General features: G+C 45.5%; 1 protein-coding gene across 2 annotated transcripts in view; it reads right to left on the reverse strand.

Moving 5' to 3' along the window:
- The window catches only part of LOC111870948 (atrial natriuretic peptide receptor 1), a 262,334-nt gene that overhangs the window by 213,713 nt on the left and 25,393 nt on the right, over positions 1 to 23,228 (reverse strand). For both annotated transcript variants that reach the window (XM_033754102.1, XM_033754104.1), the window contains one exon: positions 4,933 to 5,107. In XM_033754102.1, coding sequence (XP_033609993.1) covers positions 4,933 to 5,107 — 175 coding nt within the window. The remainder of the gene's footprint in view (positions 1 to 4,932; positions 5,108 to 23,228) is intronic.

Below are 23,228 nucleotides of genomic sequence, written 5' to 3' on the forward strand. Positions count from 1 at the left end.
TGCCGAGATCAAGAAAATGTGGATCTATACCTCTGCTCCTTCATGCGTCTTCATGGCGTAGTGCTTAATTAGTTAATCGCAGGGACAACTTTACCTTTTTATCTTACACGGGATTTCAATCCGTAACCAGTGGCTTGAATAAGTTTGGAAATAACACAGTTTGCCTTTATTCCGTTAGGAGATTAGCTCTTTCAAATTATTTTTGCTTTAATGGAATGAACACAGTACTACAAAACATCTGTTAGCTGTCAAAGTTTCTGTCTCGAATCACCTTCTCAGTAGGTTAATAGACACGAATGCAGACCAATATTCAAGGGGATGGTACGAAAGCATCTCTGTGCCATTGTGCACAGCAACGACTTATTTTATGTGACCGGAACTTTCTAAACATTGAACTGAGGAAATCAACAAGGTACATAATTCGGCATGTGAAGTATCGAAATACTGATTGATTGAAAAGCTGAAATCAGCATCAAAACCGCCCGTTCTGAACCCGTACTTGAATAAAGAAACTGCTCATTTACTATGACAATTCTACGGATACGCACGTACGTGTATATCCCCGTCGTTTCTTACCAAGGGACCGCATGGCGATCGCTTTCTTAATTAAACATTTTCCAGGCAACGACATAGCCTCTGTTTGCACATCGCTTTTGCGATACAGAAATCGGTTACAGTCGCCTAGCAACAAGACTCCCAGTAAAGGAGGCGCAAAGGCCGCGCCATAGCTCAAGCGATTAGTCGCTAGCTTCCCACCGCGTCGGCCCGGGTTCGATCCCGGTTCTGGTCAAGTGGGATTTGAGGTGGACAAACTGGTGCTGGGGCGGGTTTTCTCCGAGTACTTCGGTTTCCCCTGCCAATCTTCATTCCACCAAATTCTCCATCATCATAATCACCCGGGGCAGGCTACAATAGGCCAATCAGTGGCCGCCGTGCCGAGTGGACCCAGTTGGACTCCACCCCCCACTAAGCGAATGAAGGAAGCTCAAGCGGCAGCGCTTCCGGCTTCTGCTGGGATTAGGGAGATCCCAGGTTCAAAGCTTGGTTATCCTGACTGAGGCTCTCCGTAGCTTTCGTAACACCGTCACGGAGAATGCTGGCATATTACCATTAATTAGGTCAGTAACATTCCTTCTAATTCGTTATTCACTTATCATCCTGCCATTCGACGCTATATGCCTTAGAGGGCCCATACACGTACGAGTCTGGCTCGCCAAACTCGTCCGTGTGTGGGTCGCCACGTTCATACGTGTGTGGTGAAAATAATCCGAACCCGGCTCCTCGCCGAGCCGGACTCGCGAGCCAGACTCGTACGTGTATGGGTCGCCTTACAGTCTAAGACGCTGAGAGAGTCCCTAAACAAACCATTAAGAAGGAATCGAACTCGACCAGAAACAGAACGAAACGATGTGAAGATACACACCGCTGTTACGTCGTCAGAACAATTCAATTTGCTGTACACGAATGTTAACATTCGTTCTAATCCGTTCATGTTCACAGCTCCGCCCAAGTACTTAATACCGGAGTGCCACTTGGGATATCAGACACTCTCCACTTGCTCGCTATTCAATGTGCACAGTTGTATCCGTTAGTACACATCCTCGAGTGCAACAAATGGCCACTCCACTGAATGGGAACTGCTCTTCGTATCCACCGGACAGTCAAGCGCGTGCGCAAACTGCAACAGAACGCAGAACATCGAACAGACGATCTTCGGTGACGTGGCTTCTTGCAGTTCGGTAGAAGTTCACCATTTCGGAGGAACTCACTGCCTCCATCTTGAGGGTCGAAGTATAAGCCAAGCAAGGAGACGGCAACACAGACTACACGACGTCACACCCCAGGAGGAAGCACTCTTCATTTCTACCCCAGTTCACGAATTTCGCTTGTTCACTAAGGACATTCGGCATAGCTCGTACATGGCCTGTATTGCAGAGGGCTGAGGGACGCCGTCCGCGTCCGTACGCACCTGGACGGCGCAATGAGCATGAGGCACAGTCTCGGCCAAGAGACATCCCGACTACGCAGCTCTGCAACTTGCATATGCAGCTACACTGTTCTCTTCATTTAAGGACAATTTAATGACTGCCGATAGTTCGAGGAACTACGCGTCAAACAGTGGTTCCCATGCGTACCACCTATTTAACTATTAAATAATTCCATAATTTTCCGACACAGTGTTATGTGTGTGTTTCGTATGGTTCGTATAACATGTAAATAGCAATTATTTTCCTAAACAACGTTAATCGGTTAGTTTTTATAATGCAGAAGCAGCGTGTTTGCTGTGAGGCAGGAATCACTTCATTGTATAGGCAATGACGCCTGTTCCGGCCTCACATACTCATTCCATTTTTACCAAAGCCTTCCTCGGTCCCAGTCCCCCTTAGATTTATATTGTACAGTATTGTCTCCGTATCGAATCATCATTCAGTCTATCCAACTAATTTATCTCATCGGAAGATAGGTACTAGCTTTATCGATTTGGCCCAATTGAGTAGGTTCCACCTGAAGACGGGACAGAATCCAGTCTCCGAAACGTTATGTTTTAAATAAAAACAGGATATGGATAATATTTAGAAACACGATAGTTTTATTATCTCATTTTGCCTGTCTTTATCTATTTTATTTTGTGCTGAATATATTTTTAGCCCCTTCCTAATAGCTTGATCCCCGATATGATGTAGCCTAGTGCAGCCTTCAACTGTCTTTAAGCGTCTCATCTGCAGTGAGTGTATTCTGTTCATGTCTCTTGTTCTAGCTGTCCAGGATTCACTTTCACGCAGCAGAGTTTGTGGAAATTGCTCTACGAAATCTCAGCCATATCATTTAGATGCCCTTCATGCTTCAAAGAGTGAAGCTGGCGCTGCGGTTTACACGTCGCTTGTGTGGAACTTCCCACTTTCAATCAGCCTTGCGGTCCGAGACAGCCCACATCACACAGTTCCTCTCGTGAGAAGAGGTGCAACTGAATGAACATGTTCGCTTTCTCTAGGAGCTACCCAGGACGGAGACGCCGCTAGCGACATCAGATGCAGAGGTGCAACAGTTCAGAAACTGTTCCAACAGCCTCGACCCTGATGCTTTGTGTCTGTCGAGGTTTGCTTCCAATCCGCGGGCCAGGCACTCACTCTGTGGACTTTACTGTAGAGGTCATCACGGTACTGACCGTGAGGAGTACTGTCTTGTGGGATGTGGTGCCGTGTAGTCTGGTACAGGTTCAATGGCGTTTCGAATGGACTCACTGCCTCCGACTTCGGGATTCGAAGTGTAAGCCAATCAAGGAACCAACAAAAAGCATGAATTAAGCAGAACGATTCAACCCTGAAGATGGAGGCAATGCGTTCCTCCGAAACATCGGTGGAGTTCTACTGGAAACCGCATCCCAGAAGGTAGAGACCTCTTCAAAAGCCTGAAGGTTCAACGCTGTTGGTAAGCCTGCTAAACCCCTCCATCTAACACAGCCCTGAGCCGGCCTTAGCCTGCTTCAATAGCAGCAAACTTAATGCTATCTCCTGTCTGTCTTCCGAGTGGTTTCCCCAGCAAAACTCTGTAATCTTTCTTGTGAGTCTATCCGAGCGTCATGTTGCAACTGAACGTCGCCTTCGATTGGGCAGCACACTTGCTTCGTAATCGGGACGTCCTGGGTTCATACCTATCGCAGAATTGCAATTACCTGATCATTTAAACGCATTTGACGCAAAGTACAGTGGTGGATGACATGTCATTTGTAATCAATAAGTGAGAATGTGCTCTGCGCTTCATCGCGGCTGCTGCACACAGAAACACGCCAGGAATGTAATTAGTGGCGAGCAACGTATGGATGTACAAGCAGTACTAATTGAACAATGAAAAATAGGCGTAAACAGAGAACTAATCCCCGAGAAACAACAGGTAGGAAAGTGAAACTGCGGACAATGTAAGACTTATCACAACTTTAAGAGCTTCTAACTTTGTTTTAATTCGGTTCTGTTTTTCCAATGCAAAATGATTACCGCAGCAATGCGCAAAATTTTACATTCTTATTCCAGGACTGGCTGTTGGAGGCGACGGGCTGTTAAATCGACTGAAATTGTTCAGCTGGTCACATTTGTGCCTCCTCGGTACGGACGGAATGACGTAAGGTAGGGCAAGGTAAAAAGTAAAGGTATCCCTCTAACAGGCCGTGGAGGCCCACAGGGTTGTGAGATGTTGAGCTTCCCACATTTTCCAGACAACCTGCTCATAGATGGCGGTAGGGTAGTCAGCCTTACGCGCCGGCCGCCCTTTACCGCCAAGAACATTCCAAGTATATTCCTGGTACTCATTTCTGTTAGAGGTTGAGTCGACCACAGGGCCATGGTGCGGCTGGAAGGATTGGGTAAATTTAAAAAAAAATACAATGACCTCGTCGGGATTAGATCCCGCGACCTTCCGGCTTGAAGCATTGTGCCTCAACCAACTATGCTACAGCATGCCCCATTGCGTTATCAAAAACAGTTGGGTCGGCGGGCAGTTGAGGTAGAACCCAACTGCTCACCGACTGTTGAAACAACTATCGTGATGTGTGCGCACTTCCATTAAACGCAATGTTTCTCGGCGACGTGCCCAACTATCGGCCGACCAAAAATTGCATGTGTGCGCTAGGTCTAACAAGAGTTCGTTATGGCACGCTCCTCAGTCATTTGCTCTGCTGAAGGGCCAACAGTGTCAGGGACGAACAAGAAAAGTTGCACCTCAGACTTAGATGGATTGCCTGCAAACCACCAGGGAGGAGGCCACTTGAGAGATCTAGAGGTAGTTGTAAGGGTAATATTAAAATGGATCATAAGTAAACTGGTTTGAGGACATGGACTGCCTCTGGGCAGGGAAGTTCAGAGTTCAATAAAAGGCATGCGATTTCTAGACAAGCTGAGCGACTAATAGCTTCTCAAAAGGAGTGTGCTCTGTACTTACTCCCGCATGATTCTGATGATGAAGTAGGACAGGACGCGGAAGCTGGTCTGTCCCACGCTGACCAGCATGTGGAACTCCGAGTCACACGTCGTCTTGTTCTTGCTGTAGTCGTAAGTCATGCCGCCAGCCGTGACGAGCGGGATGCCCCAGAACTTGACAATGCGGCCCACCGGCGCTGCAACACACAGCCACGTAATTACAGTCGGGCGGTCTGCCTGCAGGGCCACTGCATATGCGTGACTTTTGACTCCTGCGAATAGACAACTTGAGCTCAGTCGGTATAACGAGCAGACTATGGTTTGGACTAATGATATTCAAAGTTCGATTCCCGGCAGGGGCTGGAGATTTCTCTCTTCTCCGCAGTGTCCAGACCGGCTCAGCCTCCCTCCCCATTTTCCTATATAATGGATATCAGGGGCTGTTTTTACGGGGGTTGAAAGGTAAGAGCGTGAAGCCGTCTATTTAACTCCCACTTACGTCTTTACGGCTTGGTGTTTAATTAATTAAGCAAAAGGACAACTTTATCTTCTGACTTCAGAGGGATACTCTGTACAGGCTAGTGCCGCAAAGCGTTGAAATAAAGCAAATCACTCTCACCGCTGTAACCGTCGTTGGTTCTAGGGGAAGAATTTGTGTTACACGGATTTCCATCATGTTAGGGGCAACGAGAAATTATTCTGAAAATTTCGTGGAAGCTGGAATTGGACGAATTTTTGTGGACAAGTGGACGCTAATAAGGGAAGGTTGTTCACTTCACCACTAGCTAAGAGAGCGCTAATTCTGAATAGGGGACTTCCGTTAAAATTGGTGCCGGAAAACGTCCAGCCTCTCTTGTGTAACAGATCTAAAACAGTGTCCTTGAAAGCTCCGTTATTTATGAGTGACTCAAAGCTGCATTTGAACATTGTCACGTGTCCAGGTAACGCGACAAGAAATGAACGTGTTCCGGAATAGACGAAGCTGTTTATTGGCTAAACCGTTCACAATTGCAATTACAATAACCCAGACATCACGTCTTCCAGACGATGCCACCTGGCGAGTCTGTCGTTTTCTGGTTCTTAGCTGAGGTGGTTTCTTCTGCTTTCAGCTCCATTCGCCTCTGATCTGACCTCTTCTCAATTCTCCTCTGTCCTCTGTATCTTCTACAGTCGGACGGACTGGAAGATTTCTGTGATAACGTCTATTATGTATGCGCTGTCTCGAAAACGTGTTTTAACAAGCCGTTGTCTAGCAATGAACGCCCGCTCTGACTCAAGATATCCCGGTCTTTAGGAGCACGCCACAATATATAGGCGTATATTCCGTCACAAAGGAACCTATTGTGGAATTACCCACTTGGCACTGCGGAATTATAGTGACTACCGCGGAAATGCCGGTACAATAAATCCTTACCTACACGATTAGATATTTTAATTAAATGTTTCTTTATCACAGCAGTTATGTTAAGAAAGCTCTTAAAAATTGTCTAAATGACTAGTCCATTTATCCTCAGATGAGTCCACCCTATTATTATGATTATGATTATGATTATTATTATTATTATCATTATCATTATCATCATCATCATCATCACCGCCACAATCACCATCATACTACTTCCCCAAATTAAGCTTATACAATCTCCATGCTGTCTGTGTGTCTGTATCCACCCATCTCAAATTTTGAACGCCTGACTCAATCTTTATGAAATCTGGTATGTATATCATGACACCTGAGCCCATCTCAACGGCGTGCTTCATAAATCCCTCCCATCACTCTTTGTCTCTGTGTGCGTATCCTTCTATCGTTGCTAGGCAACGGCTCGGTAAACGTGTTACAGCGGCAACGAATACACATGCAACAATAGAATTGTTGAACGAGTTGTTTTATATGTGGTCCGTGTCGTAACAAAAGAAAGTAGGCGATTAGTTCTTCTCATAACTTGTTATTATTATTTTCAAGGTTCCTGCCAAGAACCAGTAATGCAATGTGAGTAACCTTATATAACTCCATGAAGCACAAGCGTTCTTGAGAAGCTGAGTCGCTCATGAAGTCAATTAATTTGCAACTTTTTACAAAAATGATTTATACAATGAACTGTATCTGCGAAGCAACGTCGTGATGTCTGGTAGAAGTTTACAGACATTAGAGGTTACCACAACAACGGACTGTCGAACATTGCATGAAAGTTAAGTTATATATAGGGTGTCCCAGGAGGAATGGACCAAACTTCGGGAGGGNGTAGTAAGTCACGGATGGGTGAGCAGTCTTTTGTTTCGGTGAATCGTGTCTATTCTATGAGTACTGTTACTATTTTCTCGTGGATATGTGAAGTGTAGTAGAGTACATAAAGGATATTGTTTACGACTGAATATTTGTACGTGTTATTCGTGAGCGAAGGCGCTAAACATCGCCCATGACGCAACACTTGATAAGACCTAGGACTGGAGAGGAAAGCGGGAAAAAGCGGGAGAAAGCAGGGGAAGACGATGAGTCTTCCTTTTGAATTCTCAAACTGTTCTCCGTTAGTTCACTTAACTGGATAAGCCAGTTTAACAACGTACAGTTTGTAGGGTCTACGCGGCAGCGCAATTGGTTGAGGCACTATGCTACAAGTCGGAAGGTCGCGGGGTCAAATCCCGATGAGGTAGATTTTTCAATTTAACTAATCCTTCCATCAGCACTATGGCCCTGGGGTCGACTCAGTCTAACAGAAATGAGTACCAGGAATATTCCTGGGGGTAAAGAGCAGCCGGCGCATGAGGCTGACAACATCACCGCCATCTGTGAGCCGATTTTCTAGAAAATATGGGAGCCTCAACATCTCACGACCCTATGAGCCTCCACGGCCTGATACAGGGATAGCTTTTACCTTTTTTTTTAAACAGGTTTTGAGATTGTAACGGCTGTGATTTTTTGGGGGGTTATCACAACCAAAAATTTACATTGGAGTCCTCTTCTTAAACAATTTGCCTTGCCTCATTTTCAGATACAGCGCCCAGTTAGAGCGCGGAGACGCCTGTGACGTGTGAATTATAACAATGCGCGTCGAGTATTGTAATGTGCGGTTCCTTGTCTATCGGCAGGTGGGTGATGGACAGGCGATGAAGACGTGCAGAGTAAACGGACCGCCGCCTATCACTCAGGGCCCAGAAAACAAATTCAGAATGGCCTTCGGTTTATTTTTATCGGCAAGTAGCGAGAGCTCGTGCTCTTCGGCTGAGGATTCCTGAAAATAAATGGTGCTGAGTAACGGAACTGAATACTTGTGGAAATCTTGCAGCGGCATATTAGGCGCTGTAAGCAGTCAACTGTTGCCAAGCAACATTTTCTGAGTTTTACCAGTGTAATTGTGAGCGCAAGGGATACATATTGCAATGTGGGGCATTCAAAAATCCACAGTCGATCCGTCCTGGTGTCGAGTCCCACTAGATTCCGACCCTCGTTGTGTGTGAATGCCGATGAACCGGTCCCTACGCCCGATCGAGGGAGCCACCGACTACACGAGCGATGACGACACGCGCCACAAGGGTTCAGCACCCGCAGATCGGGGCTGTCCGGTGTTGGAAAGGTGAAGCGACTTTACCGGAAGTGGGCGCGCGTTTTTCGGAAATGTCACAGCTCCGCCGGTTCGCGCTATATTTATCGAGGTCCGATGGACTACCACTTGATCGTGGTGAAGAGGGCTGCTATGCTGGAGGGAACTTGTGCTCCTGTTAGGGCCACACAAGCAGGACAGGTCAAAGGGTAGGAGCCTGGCAGAATGGAGTTCATCAATTTTCTATGTTGGAGGGTTGGGTGGAGGTTATAAAAACAGTGATTATTCATAAGTTTCACTGAAATTATGCCCATTAAAATAAAGACGCATGTTTAAGTTTTCCTAATGGTCGAGACAGATCAGAAACCGTAGACTCGTCCCCATACTGCAGTTTCCAGCCCCTCGTAGCTCTGTCCCCTGTCCTGTTGCTTTGTGAGCATTCGCGACCCGACGACATAAGCTACCCTCTCTTTAAACTAAGTACAACGAAATTTGGCACAATTCTGTGTAACAGACGGAGGCACTGTGGCGGCCCGTTACACGAGATTACTTCGCTAATGTTCCAGCAGGAACGTCATGGAAGAGAATTACATTTGCAAACGCTAATTCATTTATTATGACAGGGCATTTGTGGACTTGTGCGTGCTTACTTCACTTGTTCCCATCCGCGGCGGTTGTCTCTGGCAATCAGATATTGAATAGGCGTCCTCTCAACTGAACTGGCGTCGAGCTTCGCAGCACTCGACGCTTTTCCAGAATCAAGAACAGAAATTGGGTTCTCACAGCGGTAGTGGTTAGACAGTGATAGTCACGAAAGTGGGAGGGTGGAGGGTGTACTGCAATCTAAGCATGCATCAAAATGTTGTGCTTATGGAAATGTTTTTCAACCAGTGGCTCGCGCCGCGTCTGATTTATGTTGGTCTAAAAATTATCGTTATCGCTGTATTAACTAGCATGTTACCATGCGCATGCAGAAAACGTCTGTAATGTCATTTGTTGGTCGTGGTCTTTGGACTCACATCTGCTCTGTGCGACTTTCAGAATCCGTTTCGTTACGGTGGTTAGAATGAAATTGGAAGGATTAGGTATTTTGTGTGTTCACGCCCTCCGTACCGCCCCACTGCACCCTTCCCCTTTATCTCCAGCACCAACACGCGGCTGCACTGCAATTCCTTATACAACAATGAAAGGGCCTGCAGTTAATTGGTACTTTTTTATTGCTAGTGGGGTGGGACTAAGTCCCTTGTACTGCGGCCACTTCTGGCCTATTGTACCAGCCCCAGATGATAGGTGAGAGTGACTGTGGAGCAATTGGTGGAATGAAGATTGGCAGGGGAAACCGAAGAACTCGGAGAAAACCAGCCCCGGTGCCACTTTGTCCACCACAAATCCCAATTGACCAGACCCGGGATCGAACCCGGGCCGCCGCGATGGGAAGCCAGCGACTAACCGCTTGAGCTATGGCGCGGCCATAATTGGTACTTAGTGGGCACCGCAGCGGGAACAGTCAAACTCTTCTGCCTGTGGAGCAAAGAAACTGACTGAAATAGAAGGCATGCAATTCTCAGAAAAACTAACGCAGTTTCCTCTCCAAAACGGATAAATTCTCACTTTGCAATTATCCGCTATCATTAACAGTTTCCGAATAAAGAGTGATGGACAGACGGGCGAGTACGAGTATTGCAAATTAGGGATCGGGGTTCGAATCAAGAATTTTCTCTTTTCCACAGCGTCCAAATCGGCTGTGGGGCCCACCCAGCCTCCTATCCAATGGGTACCAGGGGATCCTTCCCCGGGGGTAAAGCGGCAGGTGCGTGAAGCTGACCTCTCACCTCCATCTAGTGCCGAGGTCATGAAAATGTGGATCTATACATCCACTCCCCCATACCCCTTAATGGCTTAGTGTTTAATTAGTTGAGTGGGACAACTTTATATCTTTTGTGTGTATATTCATGTAGTAAAGGTAAAGTTGTCCCTGTGCTTAACTACTTAAGCACTACGCCATGACGGCGTATGAGGGAGTGGATGTATAGACCTACGTTTTCTTGACCTCGGCACTAGATGGAGGTGAGTGGTCAGCTTCACGCACCTGCCTCTTTACCCTCGGGGAAAGAACCCCGGTACCCATTGCATAGGAGAATGGGTGAACCCTACAGCCGGTCTGGATGATTTGGAAAAGAGAGAATTCTTGACCCTAACGGGACTCGAACTCCGACCCCTCGGTCGTCCAGCCCGTAGTCAGTCTCTATACCAACTGCGCTACCACGGCTCCTATATTCTCGTGGTATGTGTTATTAAAATTAAATTTCTGTGGTGCGTGACCCCGTACAATTTGGTAGATAGTGCCTGTACGGCACTAGGGCGGTAGTTCCTCTTGGTTCCGACAGAGGGCAGTTGTGTTTAGCGTTAAGAGAATTGCTGCGTAGGTTGCAGACGGAGGTGTACATAATCCCCACAGCAAAGTACGCGTACCAGAATACAGTCTGCAAACATTACCCTGCAGAAGGCATCATTAATATCCGTTTACATGGGTAATTCCGTTACGTATGGACTGCAGGCAAACTGCTAGGTGTAGACACAATCTGCTAATGCGGCCAAGAGCTCTTCAGTATGTAAACCGCACAGCCCCTCGTCCCGCAAGATGCGCGCATGAAGCCACAACCCGCAGCAAGATGATCTCTGATACGAGACCCCGAGCACGAAGGGCGCATCAAGAGTCCCAAGTCTTGCACGCAAGAGCCTTCAAGAAGCAGCGACCGCTGTGGGCTGGACAGGCGAGGTGAAACCTGCACTGCTTATCCCAGATCAGTTCTGACCTGCAGTTGATGCATCATCAGACCAGCCGTGACATGAGCACAACGAGCGTTGGCGCAGACAGCAACGTGTTTGTTTAATTCATTAAGCGTCTACAAATGCTAATCTCGGCGTCCTCTTACAGATCCTACTTCCGGTAACCATTCTGTGGCAGACGGCGATATTTCGAAATAGCTACAACAGCCGAACCACAGAGCGGAGTGGTGGCGTAGCAGTAAAGCTCCTCATTCGTGTTCGGCAGGCGCTCGGTTAGAATATCGGCAGGGACACTGGCTATCTTCACTGAGGCTTTTCGTGGATTTCCTCAGTTCCTCCAGGAAAATTCCGTGAGAGTAGCTCGATAAGATCGCTAGAATTTCCTTCCAAATCCTATCCAATTCATCATTCACATAACTAACTTCACTGAGCTGAGCCCTTCTTGAGAAGGTGCCAATTGTGCAGCTACTCAAGAAATGCCCAGCATTTTATGGAACCCGTGTGGTCGTTACCGTGTTCACAAGAGCCCTCCACTGGTCCCTATCGTGACCCAGCTCAATCCAGTCCATACTACCTCATCCTGTCTCTGTAAGATCCAATTTAATTAATATCATCCACCCACCTATTTCTTGGTATTACTAATGGTCTCTTTCCATTTGGCTTTTCCACCAATATCTTACATGCATTCTTCTCCAACATTTGTGCTACATGTTCTTCCCATCTCATTCTCCTTGACTTTATCAATCTAATTATACTTGGCGAAGTTTACATGTTATGAAGCTCCTCGTTATGCAATTTTCTTCAACCTCCCGTCACTTCAACCCTCTTCGGTTCAAATATTCTCCTCAACGCCCTCTTCTCAAACGCATTCAGTCTATGATCCTCCCTTAATATTGGAGACCAAGTTTCACACCCATGCAGAACAGCAGACAAAACTGTAGCCTCGTATATTATAATTTTGTGTTTTTCGACAGCAGACTCATCTAACACTTTACTGAAAACGTCGTAAAATACCTAACTCCCCAAAAGGCCGAAATAGATTGCGTTAAGTTTAAATTGCAGGTTCTTACTTGTTGTTGCTTAATACGTTCATTCTGGGAAAAGGGCAATGCTGTGTAGTAGAGTTGGCACTTCCACTGTCGGCCGCTCGTCATGGGAGGCAGCACTGGTGTGACTGAGGGTGCCGGGAGACTGTGCCGGTACTTCATTCTCACAGCAACGTTTCTAGGCTTATCCAACCCTGAAGATGATGGTGATATGTTCCTTCGAAAAGTCGGTTGACGTTCAACGGACTACATGGCGTTATATTGCAGAAGATAGCACTCTTCATAACAACCGCTGTGATAACCTCAAATCCTACATAACGTTTGCCTAATCAAAAGGATCTTTCTTCTTCAAGATGTAATGCGAGTTCCCTGAGAAAACTGTTTATGCGTGAATTAAGTTCGCACGACAGTTCACGAAATATACCGAAACGATGAAATGGATGTAGGGTCTCAGGCTTCGCGTCTGTTTATAATAAACAACACAAAATATCACCACAGTCTAGTGTAAACCCGTCATATCATATATTCCTATAGACTAAACAAACACTGTAAGGTACAAACTGACCGCAAACATTTACATTACAAGCACTTGCTCATGCTAATGTATGGACGGAACAATACAAGCCGCCCAGTTCATACCATAACCCCCAAAGTAGGACGTTTGTCTGACTTGTATAAACAAACGCTTGGTTAAGATCACTTTCTGAAATGCTAGACGTATTTTAAAGTCTTTGTAATTTCTGTGGTTCATGAACTGTGCCCAGGCAACAAGCCTGACGGCCACGGTCCTCAGGTGACGCTTGTCCATTAGAGAACGCGGGAGTGACCTTCACCACGCGTATTTATATCAGTTCCAAAATTTGTATGTTAACTAAGCATGCTCACGGTCAGCTGCCAAAAGGTAAATGTAAAGTTGTCCTTGTGCTTAATTAATTCAGCATTATGTCATGAAGACGTGTGGAGGAGTGAAGGTATAGCTCCATCATTCTTCATGTCGGCACTAGATGGAGGTAAGTGGTCAGCTGCGATAAAAAAAACTCCGTGGTTTTAGTCCGCAAGCGAACTCTACCGACCGAGCGACCGCCGCTTGACGGCGAAGTTAATGCCAACTTTAGAGGATAAAGGGTGTTGCGTGGTCAGCGCAACGAATCCCCAAGGCCGTTAATTTCGGTTTTCTAGACCAGAGCCGCTACTTTTCCATTCAAGTAGCTCCTCAATTATCCTCACGAGGCTGCGTGGACCTCATTCCAGACCCGTTACTTCCCAGAAAATGTAGTATCGCCGGGAATAGAACCCTGGAACTCTGGATCTGTAGGCGGAAACTCTGACCACTAGACCACTAGACCACAGAGGCGATCGGTCAGTTGCGATCCAGAACGAAATTTAACTACCAGTGCCCAGGGCCCATGAAAGCAAAGTATCGTGAAACAAGACCTCGAGGCGTATTCTTACGACGTCACTTTATTACCCATCCACGTAACAACAATTCAACGTAACTATAACATAAAATGTTGAACAAGTAATTTCACAATCGGTCCTTTCGTGTTAACAACTCTCACTAGAATGTCGAACTGTAGAACTGTCCATCTCTCCGTGCTGGCTGACCACTGGCTTCTGTCAACATTACTGCCCTGCCGTTGGAAACGTCACCTCCAGCAGCACATCTACTGTTACGTCACAGTGGGGAAGTGTACTGGCTCGGCAAATAACACGCAACAACTAGTAGAGCAAACGCATATGCAGTCATGGATCATAAGTCAAGGAATTAAAGGGGAAAGAAGTCCCAATTCCCAACACAAGGCGTGTACAGACAGGAAACTCGAGCACCGTTTGTTTACCATCACAGCAATTGTGAGGTGAATTCAAATTTCCGGTCAGATCCTCAATCATATTCATTCATGTAGTAGTAATGTAGTCTAGCAGATGGGTGCACGTCACAGTATGAATATTCACCATATAGTGAAATAGCTGCATCTCGGAAACCGTTCGGAATGGGACACACGTACATATACAGGCGTTGGCTTAGTAAGGCCGATACTGTGACCTCCCAGAATATTGACCTTTCGTCCTGAGACATTCTGTAAACAGAAGGGGGGAAATGGCCACTGACGTGTCCCCAAATGACACACTTCGCTCGGCCCAAGGACCGGCTACCCTGACAGGGGTTTCATGTCTTGCGTTAGTCCTCCTAAAGAAAACTCCCGAGATAGAAACTCAAATTACATCCTGACCGCTTCCTTCCGCAGTCCTTCCAATTCATTGTTCACTTATCATCCTACCATTCGGAACTATACAGTACAGTCTGACTTGCTGAGAGCCCTGTCAGATGAACCACAGGTACACCAGTACACTTCGCTAAACTGAAACATGTATTGATGGATACCGTGAACACAAGGGTTTGAGAAGAGTACCTCTAGAATGCGAGTTAACCAGTAACAGCTGCGATAACATAACTGTACCAACTGGACACGTGTCGCGTGATTATTACTGTAGTGTTTGCGGTGGCTCCTTTGCAAATATGTGTGCATTTAAACAACTAGACATGTTTCTGAATTGTGAATCATTTAGCGAACTGTTAAGATCCAGGGCCTGTAATTGGTTCACAACTGTCCTTTGCTAAATTCACAGTGTGACGAGTCATAAAGGCACATTTCGGAAGAAGTCAGGCTTTTGAAAACAACCTTACAACTTCAGGATGGAGCAGACAAGAACAAACGTAAACCTCATATAAGTAATAAGCGAGGAGCGACTACACTTGAATATAACTGCTACATTCATACTAAAGCTATCCTTGTAACAGGCCATGAAGGCCCATAGTGTTGTGAGACGTCGAGGTTCCCACATTTTGCCCAGACAGTCGGCTCACAGATGGCGGTAAGGTTGCTAGCCTTACGTGCCGGCCGCCCTTTACCCCCCATGAAGATTTCTGGTACTCATTTCTGTTAGAGGCTGAGTCAACCCCAGGGCCATAGTCCGACTTATAGGATTAGGTCAATAAAAAAAGAAATCCACCTCATTGGGACTCGAACTAGTGACCTTCCGGCTTGTAGCATAGTGCCTCAACCAACTGCACTATCGCGTGCCCCGCATCATTCATAACCCATACTTTATTTGAAATAAGTCCAAACGTTTAATTGAAAAGCAAAATCAATTGCATTTCGCAGCCGTGATAAGTGGCAGACCATTTCAGCCCATCAGAAAACAGTCACGTATTTTAAAGGGATCAAAATGAAACGTGAGCTACGCTACAGGTGACATTTCGCTCTGTGCGTTTCTGTATAGAGCTTCAATATGGCGGGATTGCGCACATGAATTCAACGAATAACAATAGCAATAATAACGACTGTGGATGTTTGTTAAGCTTTGCAAATCATGTAATACGAATGCGCCGATACTGCCTCCACTTTCACCACGAACTGATGAATCCCACACGTTTCGAGCGGCAAGATATGACACACCTCCCAATCAGCTTTTTGGATTTGATTGGCTTTGCTTTGAGTGATTACTGCGAGAATGGGCCCCGATGCATACTTGTTCACTGAAGACTCCAGTTTACATGAGGATCATTTTGTTATTTTAGTGAATATAAAATCGAAAGCGCTTCAGATAAACACATGTTTGCGTCACACCCATACTTTTGAGATAGGCGATGGCATTCAGTTGAAGCTTAGAGATAAGAGCAGATGCTGGAAATTTACAAATACATGGATTGCAACCCTCCGCTTCCCTAGCGAACACCGGCCGGTTTTGATATGTTGAGAACTATTTCACCCATCACATATAAAGGATACGATTTGAAATCACCAAACATGTAGGAAAAGAAAGAAAAATTGCAACGTAATACAATAACAAGTTGGTGACACTCCAACAAACCGACCGACCAGAAAGCAAAGGAGAGAGCAGCAGTACGCCGTTGTCTGCAGACAGGGCCGAGGAAGCGCCTCTGAGACACGAACGGGGTCCCTTGCATCCGGATTCACGCGAACGCCTGCAGTAGATTTAACAGCGTACTGAGTTTCTTAGGGGATCAAAATGTCTACACGGACAGGGAGCAGACATAAAAGGGGGCAGCATGCACAATTTGATGCACAGGGATAACCACACGTACCACATACTAAAATGTTCACGTGTTGTTATGTTTCGTATAATTTGCAGAACAGCCAGCTGCTCTTTGTAATGGAGAGGCAGTGTGGGCCCTGGGAGGTGGCTACTGCTGAGATGAACTCCAGCAGAACGTCCGTCTCATGTCTGTAAGATGCACACAATAACTCTTGCTGAATGCATACGTTATGTAATGTGTGAAGAGTTCGTGGTCTATTTTAACGCGGGATCATATATTCATCCGTATCCGGGCAGCCAACTGCTACATAGATGACGGGTTCCAATGAAGAAGGGTGATGCCAGAAGCTGTCGAAACGTCGGATCCTTTGCATTGTGCAGTTGTACAGGGATTATTGCGAATTCCGTAGTACTGGCCCCTCGGGTAATTCGACCAGACCCAGAGGATAGGAAAACGTGTAATCCGGATGCTGGGTGTGACGAGACCTGTACATAACGCAATTCCTTCTGCTCGGTGGTTTTATTGAAACCCAACCTCAACAGGGAATTGGTATTAAGTTTGTGGGAACAGGGGTGTAAAACCTTTACAACTCCGGCGACCGTCAATTCCACTGTAAGTCCATGTATCTTGATTTTCAATGATAAAGTAAACAAGTAACTAAATTCGAATTAAATTTAAATCTCTTTACACGCTGCCTGAATAGATAAACAACCGTTTCATTCGGTTTAATTTGTCTTCTGACGACATATTCATTTAGAGATAGCCTGACTCACTAAGAACCTCTCGGCTCCTGAAGTAATTCCCCTTTCCAGGCCGCCTGAAGGTTCATTCCGTTTTCACACAAGTCAACGGTTCTGAGATATACAAAGATGGACGGAGCATTGCCCTCTGAAATGCTTGTATCCAGCTACCAGACTACACGGTGCCATAACCCAGAGACCACAACATAGATTTTCACTGCTGCAAAAACCTCAAATCTTACGTCTTTAGGCGCGGGTTCTCAAAATTGGCGATACGGCGACCTCGGGTTCTCAAAATTGGCGATATGGCGACCCCGGGTTCTCAAAATTGGCGATACGGCGACCTCGGGTTCTCAAAATTGGCGATATGGCGACCCCGGGTTCTCAAAATTGGCGATACGGCGACCCCCTGAGATAATACACAGTTCATGTAACTTTACAAACACCTCTCCCGGACAATTCTGCACACTGTTGCAGGCCCTGCCAGACTGTACGCTGACAGACCCTTCACACCTGTTGAAAGCTTGTCACCCACAGCTGGGGAAACCGTGCCTAACGGATCCATACAGCGTTACCAGTTTCGATTTGTTTGTATTTTCCGGCCTAGCCTGGCCACCTTCAGGTGACCTCGCAACATTACGAAAGGAGACCACTTTACGTGGTTGTGTGGCAGCATTCCCGAGTCTCAGAAGTTTGTCTGAAATTACTTCGACATGCAGCGCCAAAATATTATAGAACAGTACTAGAGATAGCAAATGGGTGACATTATCGACGCAGAATTAGACAAAGGCTAGTGGCCACAGCTGTAGCCTGGTATGAAGAGCGTAAAGGTGGATGACATTAGACAGGTACAGCAGAATCGCATATGCCAACTCCTACGACACACAAATGCAGTAAAACTATGTAAGGAATTGCCTTTTACAATGTTAGAAGGCCTCTTGAAGATTACCAAGCTAAGTCGAAACATGTAGTGCAACCATTTCGTTACAGTGTTCGGAACTTGAATGTTTCCAAAGAGAAGTGTACTCGTATAGGTGAATTCTACCATTAGAATACATGCCAAGAAGTATTCTCCAAATTCATATGTATTGTCGGTGTTATTGATGGCACGTAATACACAAAGGCGATGGCATGATGTGAATACCAATCCGCCAATTCCTTCTAAGGTCATTAAGGTGGCAGTGTCCCAAGGGCATGAGGCTTCAGGCACAACAGCCTTTCTTGTAAAGTAGGGAAGCATTGACAGAAACGACGATTTTGCTGCAACTTGCAAATGCTCACAGTGACACGATATGAGACAGTTTACTCATTTATTTCGCGGAGATTTAACCATGTTAATTTCGCCCCTTATCGCTACGAAATTGGGCGACCTGAGGTTGCAGATAAAGATGGCGGCGATTGGGCCTATACTGAATAAGATGCTGCCAAGGGACGGTTCTCCAGCTTGACGGTTGAACAGAGAGTTAACAGCTCATATGCGGACAGACATGGCGCCCAATCAGGCTCATTTTTTAAACTGTTTATTGCGAAAGTTTACACTGTTCCTGAGTATTCCTGTCCCGCCTAAATACGGTTCTGACGTAAGAACAAGTGAATTCCAATAAGACGAGTGTCAGTCGATTCCTTATTGACACCAGCAGCCGCTTTGACAACGGCCACCACGGATTACAGTGGGGCAAGTTCCCACTTAAGTGCATTATAAATGCAATATCAGTTTACACAAACCGAGGTGTTCGGGGATGGCTAAGTTCCTGAAGGCAGGTCAACGCAGGCTCCAGTCTTCATAGTGTCCACACACTGCAAGCAAATCCTGGGTCAATATGAAGATTGCATAGCCAGCATAGATTCTCCTTAAAAGGACCCGAATATGGAATAGCCTTTAATAACAAAGCTGTGGAAACTTTCCTATTTCTTCTATCACGTTCCACGCGACAGGCTTATCTCCGCCATAGTTTGTGATGATGTAAAAATTGATGTGGGTTATTTAACGACGCTTTTAGTACTGAGAGTTTATGAAGTTGGATGGTACGATTCGGAAGGAAGAGATCATGGTTCACTTGAGGCACTACCGCTGCATTTGCGTTGTCACAGTATGGAAACCGACGAAAATAATCAATATGCATAATGTGTATATATTAATACATCCAACGATACAACGCACGCAGCCACAAGAGTAGAACACATCATAAGACACAATATACACACAACACTGGAAACACAAGAAGAACGACCCCCATGTGGATGATCAATAATACACACGAATTTAAAAATATGACGTAGGAGATAATAGGTTTTAACAAGTTTTAAATACATAAACTTTATTATTATATAAGGACGTATACAAATTTAATATTATTTGTAAATGGACATATAAAGGCAAGCAGTGAAATAGTTGACGGATCGATACACCTGAAGATGGCAGCATACTGCCGAAACCTGTAGTGTAGAAGTGGTAAATGGGATTGTATGCACTTGAAGACTGTTAATACCTACACATTATGAATATGAATCAGCGCAACAGGACGCTAAAATACAACATAGGAAATAATCAAATTAGGATGACCGCTTCCAGGTCTAAACTCGACTCTGTCGAATACAAGTCTTCGGCGTTACCTCTGAACCATCCCGCCCGGTGACGAGGAAGTTGTTAGTTCAACATGTACAACGTATATGTACGTGTTACTTTAGAACTCTTATGATCATTTAATTTTTTACACGTCTAAGGAATCCTGCCAGAAGTGTTAAGGATCCACAGCTTCAGAAATTAATTCTGAATTCGAACACACCAGAAAACTGGACACACAGAGCAGAAGAAGACGATGATGAAAAATAAATAAATCTGTATTAATATTCGTAGGTAACGTAATTTGTTGTACAAGGTGAAGTCGGCCGGAAGCTACTTTGGCCCCAACTTATGGACACGAGGAGTTTGTTGGTCCGTTACAAAAAGGTTTCTGAGTTGGAATTCAGCAACGTTTGGCAAGTTCATATTTATTATTAGTTAAAGAGACTGAAAATCCGACAGGCTAAGACGCAATGTTGTTAGGAAAATTAATGTTAAGTGTAATAACTGTATTGAGCTGCTAATTCCGAAATAACAGAAACTGACGTCAATTTCAGTATGGACTAATTACTGACTTCTCGGAATGAAAGTCAGCATTACCAAACATGGAAATAAGAGGCCTCCGTGATGTGACCCTGTATATGGACCTACAGTAGCACGTTCCACACACGCAGTGGTAAATGTGTACCGGAGTGCACCGCATCACATGCCAGAACACCACAGTCTTGATATTCGCCGCCATGAGAAACTCAATCCTCAATTTAGGTGCTGAGCTGAAGAGCAAATGTTCCGGTAAGGTATGGTGAGGAGCTCCCCCTGTCTTGTGGCCTGAACGTTCATTTCCGAGTTCACTGGTTCCTTATCCGCTCCATTCGAACCGAACGCAACTCTCGCATTCAGCATGTTAATGCTGTCAACCGGCCGCTTCCTATCAGCAGTTCCAGTTAAATGCATATATGTTCTTCTCATCTCTCGCATGCGTGCTACATGCCCCGGCTATCCAATCCTCCTTGACTTGATGGTTGTACTCGTATTAATACTGCATGATGCAGACTCGTTGCTAATTAATGACTAACAACGGCGCAACATACAGGCATGCAACAATAGAAGAACAGTGTTTTCTGTGTGGTCCGTGAGTAAAGTGGAGTGGAGCGAGTTCAGTTCAGTTGAGTGGGTTGGCCAGTGAGAGAATTAGTTAAGAGGAGTGCTGCGGTTCAGTCCATGTGAGCTGTTGCTATTAGAGGGTAGCTGAGGCACGGCGACAGTTCGGGAAACCAGAGTAAGGGGAATGTCCGCCATTGAAAGCTGTTACGAGGCAACGGCTGGTGAAGACACAGTAGACTCAGAAGACCCAGTTAAGTGCTGTAGTGACTTAGCGATAGCGCTATAGTTAACTGTACGTGTAGTTACGATGCGCAAGTGGTGCTACTGAAACGTTCACTTACTTATTTTTTGTTATAATGCCACATTTTCGTAACGTAATATAATGCAATGAAATCCAAAATGAAATTGAATTTGGCTCATGAGCTTGAGATCTGGGCTCATACGTGGATGGCCTAAGATTAAATTTTGATGGATAAAAGTATTATTGTAGGATTTGAGGTTCTCATGGCGGTAGTTACGAAAATGAAAATGAACATCTTCTGGGATACAGCGCCGTGTGGTCTGTATATGGACCGAAGTTTCGGAGGAAAGTATCACCTCCATCTTCAGGTTCGAAAATCAGCCGAACAAGAAACCATGTAGGGAATGTGGCTAGGCAGAATGAGCAATCAGTGGGGATAACAATTATATAGGAACCAGAGGGTAAGAGGAAGGGATGTTGCTGCTTTCGCTAGTTTCTTGACCGGATGATTTTTGACCCTGAGGATGAAGGTGGTACGTTCCTCCGAAACGTCGGTTCATGTACGGACTACATGGTGCTATATCCCAGAACATGGCAATTTTCATTTTCAAAATTATTACTGCTTGCAACTGTAAACGTGCTACATTATTATTATTATTATTATTATTATCATCATCATCATAATATTTTATTTATTTGTGAAGAAATTATTACTTTAATTCAGATTTAGTCTAAATAAAATTTATGGGACATAAACCCAAAACCTGTCACCACCGACCTGTCTGTAATTATTGACCTAAAATCAGTATTTCACGCAAAATGTGTGCATACATGTATGCTTATGATGTACCATCATACCAAATTCCACATCCGTAACCTACAATGGCTGATTAGTTGTCACGAATAAACAGAAATCTGAGGTTGTCAATGTACATACGTCATGCGGCCGCCATTTTTTTACGTTCAGCAAAATGTTACATTAATAATACGTGCATATTATTCGAAGATTTATTATTGTGTAGTACTACCGTAACTGCCACCTTACAATTTCATTCGTCTGCCATGTTGTTATAAACGTCTGGTGGGAGTTAAAACGTAACAGCATTTTAGTGGCCTCTAAGTGTATAATACTGATGCCAAGTCTCGCGAAAAGCCATCTGCTTGAAAATATGAAATGAGGAAGAGTACTAAGAAACATCATGCTCTCAACACGAACGGGTTTCCTTTTTGTAGAAGAAAAGAGGGTTACAGAAGCGGGCTCTTCCGCGAGGCAGAAATATGTAACATTTTATATAGTGATGATCTGCTGGACAATAAAGTATGCCGGCTGCACAAAACGTAAACATTTACATTACATTGATAAACACGCAGACATTATACAGAGCCCTGCGCGCGTGTGGGTACACACAGCAGGCCGTGAAGATGTACGGAGGAGTGGAGGTGAAGATCCACGCACCACCAGCCGCAGGGCAGCGGTCAGCTCCACGCTGTGTGCTGAGAAGTAGACCGCTGCCAGCCGATCCTCCCACGTACCGCTGCGATAGCCCAGGTAGGCATACAGAAACCCTCACAATTTCCAGAAACTTCACCTATACTTTTCTTACGCCCCGAACCACTTCTGCTGGAGGTGCAAGTTCAAAGCTAGGTCCTGCGAGCCTTGTGAGCATTTCGTGTTTCTGTTCAGACTCTCTAGGAAAATGTCGGGATAGTGTCGGCACCACGACAACTTCCTGTCACATCAATTTCAGTTCACTACTATCCAACAGTTCGATGCCATACGGTCTAAGTTACTGACACTGCCGATGAGCAAAACTAACTTCATGGAGTTGAGCCCACTTGCGCAACTACTTCAGAGTTTCCCAACATGCTGCGGAACTCGGAAGGTTTATTACCGCGTTCACAAGAGTTCTGCACTAGTCCCTGCCGTAAGCCAGGCGAATCCACTCTACACCACCCCATCCTGTGTTTCTACGGTACTCGGTGAAGTCTCGGTGGGGTTATCCGGCTTTACAGCCCGGATTGGAATTTGAGCGACATTCGGTATCTTACAGAGTTGGCCGCTTCTGAAAAGTGTGGCTGGACACAGTCAGCTTCTCGGTTCCGTTCGGAGAATGCATCTCCTTGTTAAGAGAGTCAAGTGCACGTCATTCGTAGCTGCCGTCGTGTCGGTAGTTAGGAGCTCCCCGGTTCTAATCTTGTCCAGGAGGCCCGCTTTCCTGTAAGTCCCCCCCCCCC

The sequence above is a fragment of the Cryptotermes secundus genome, unplaced genomic scaffold (genome assembly GCF_002891405.2).
Source record: "Cryptotermes secundus unplaced genomic scaffold, Csec_1.0 scaffold101, whole genome shotgun sequence".
Classification (NCBI taxonomy): Eukaryota; Metazoa; Arthropoda; class Insecta; order Blattodea; family Kalotermitidae; genus Cryptotermes; species Cryptotermes secundus.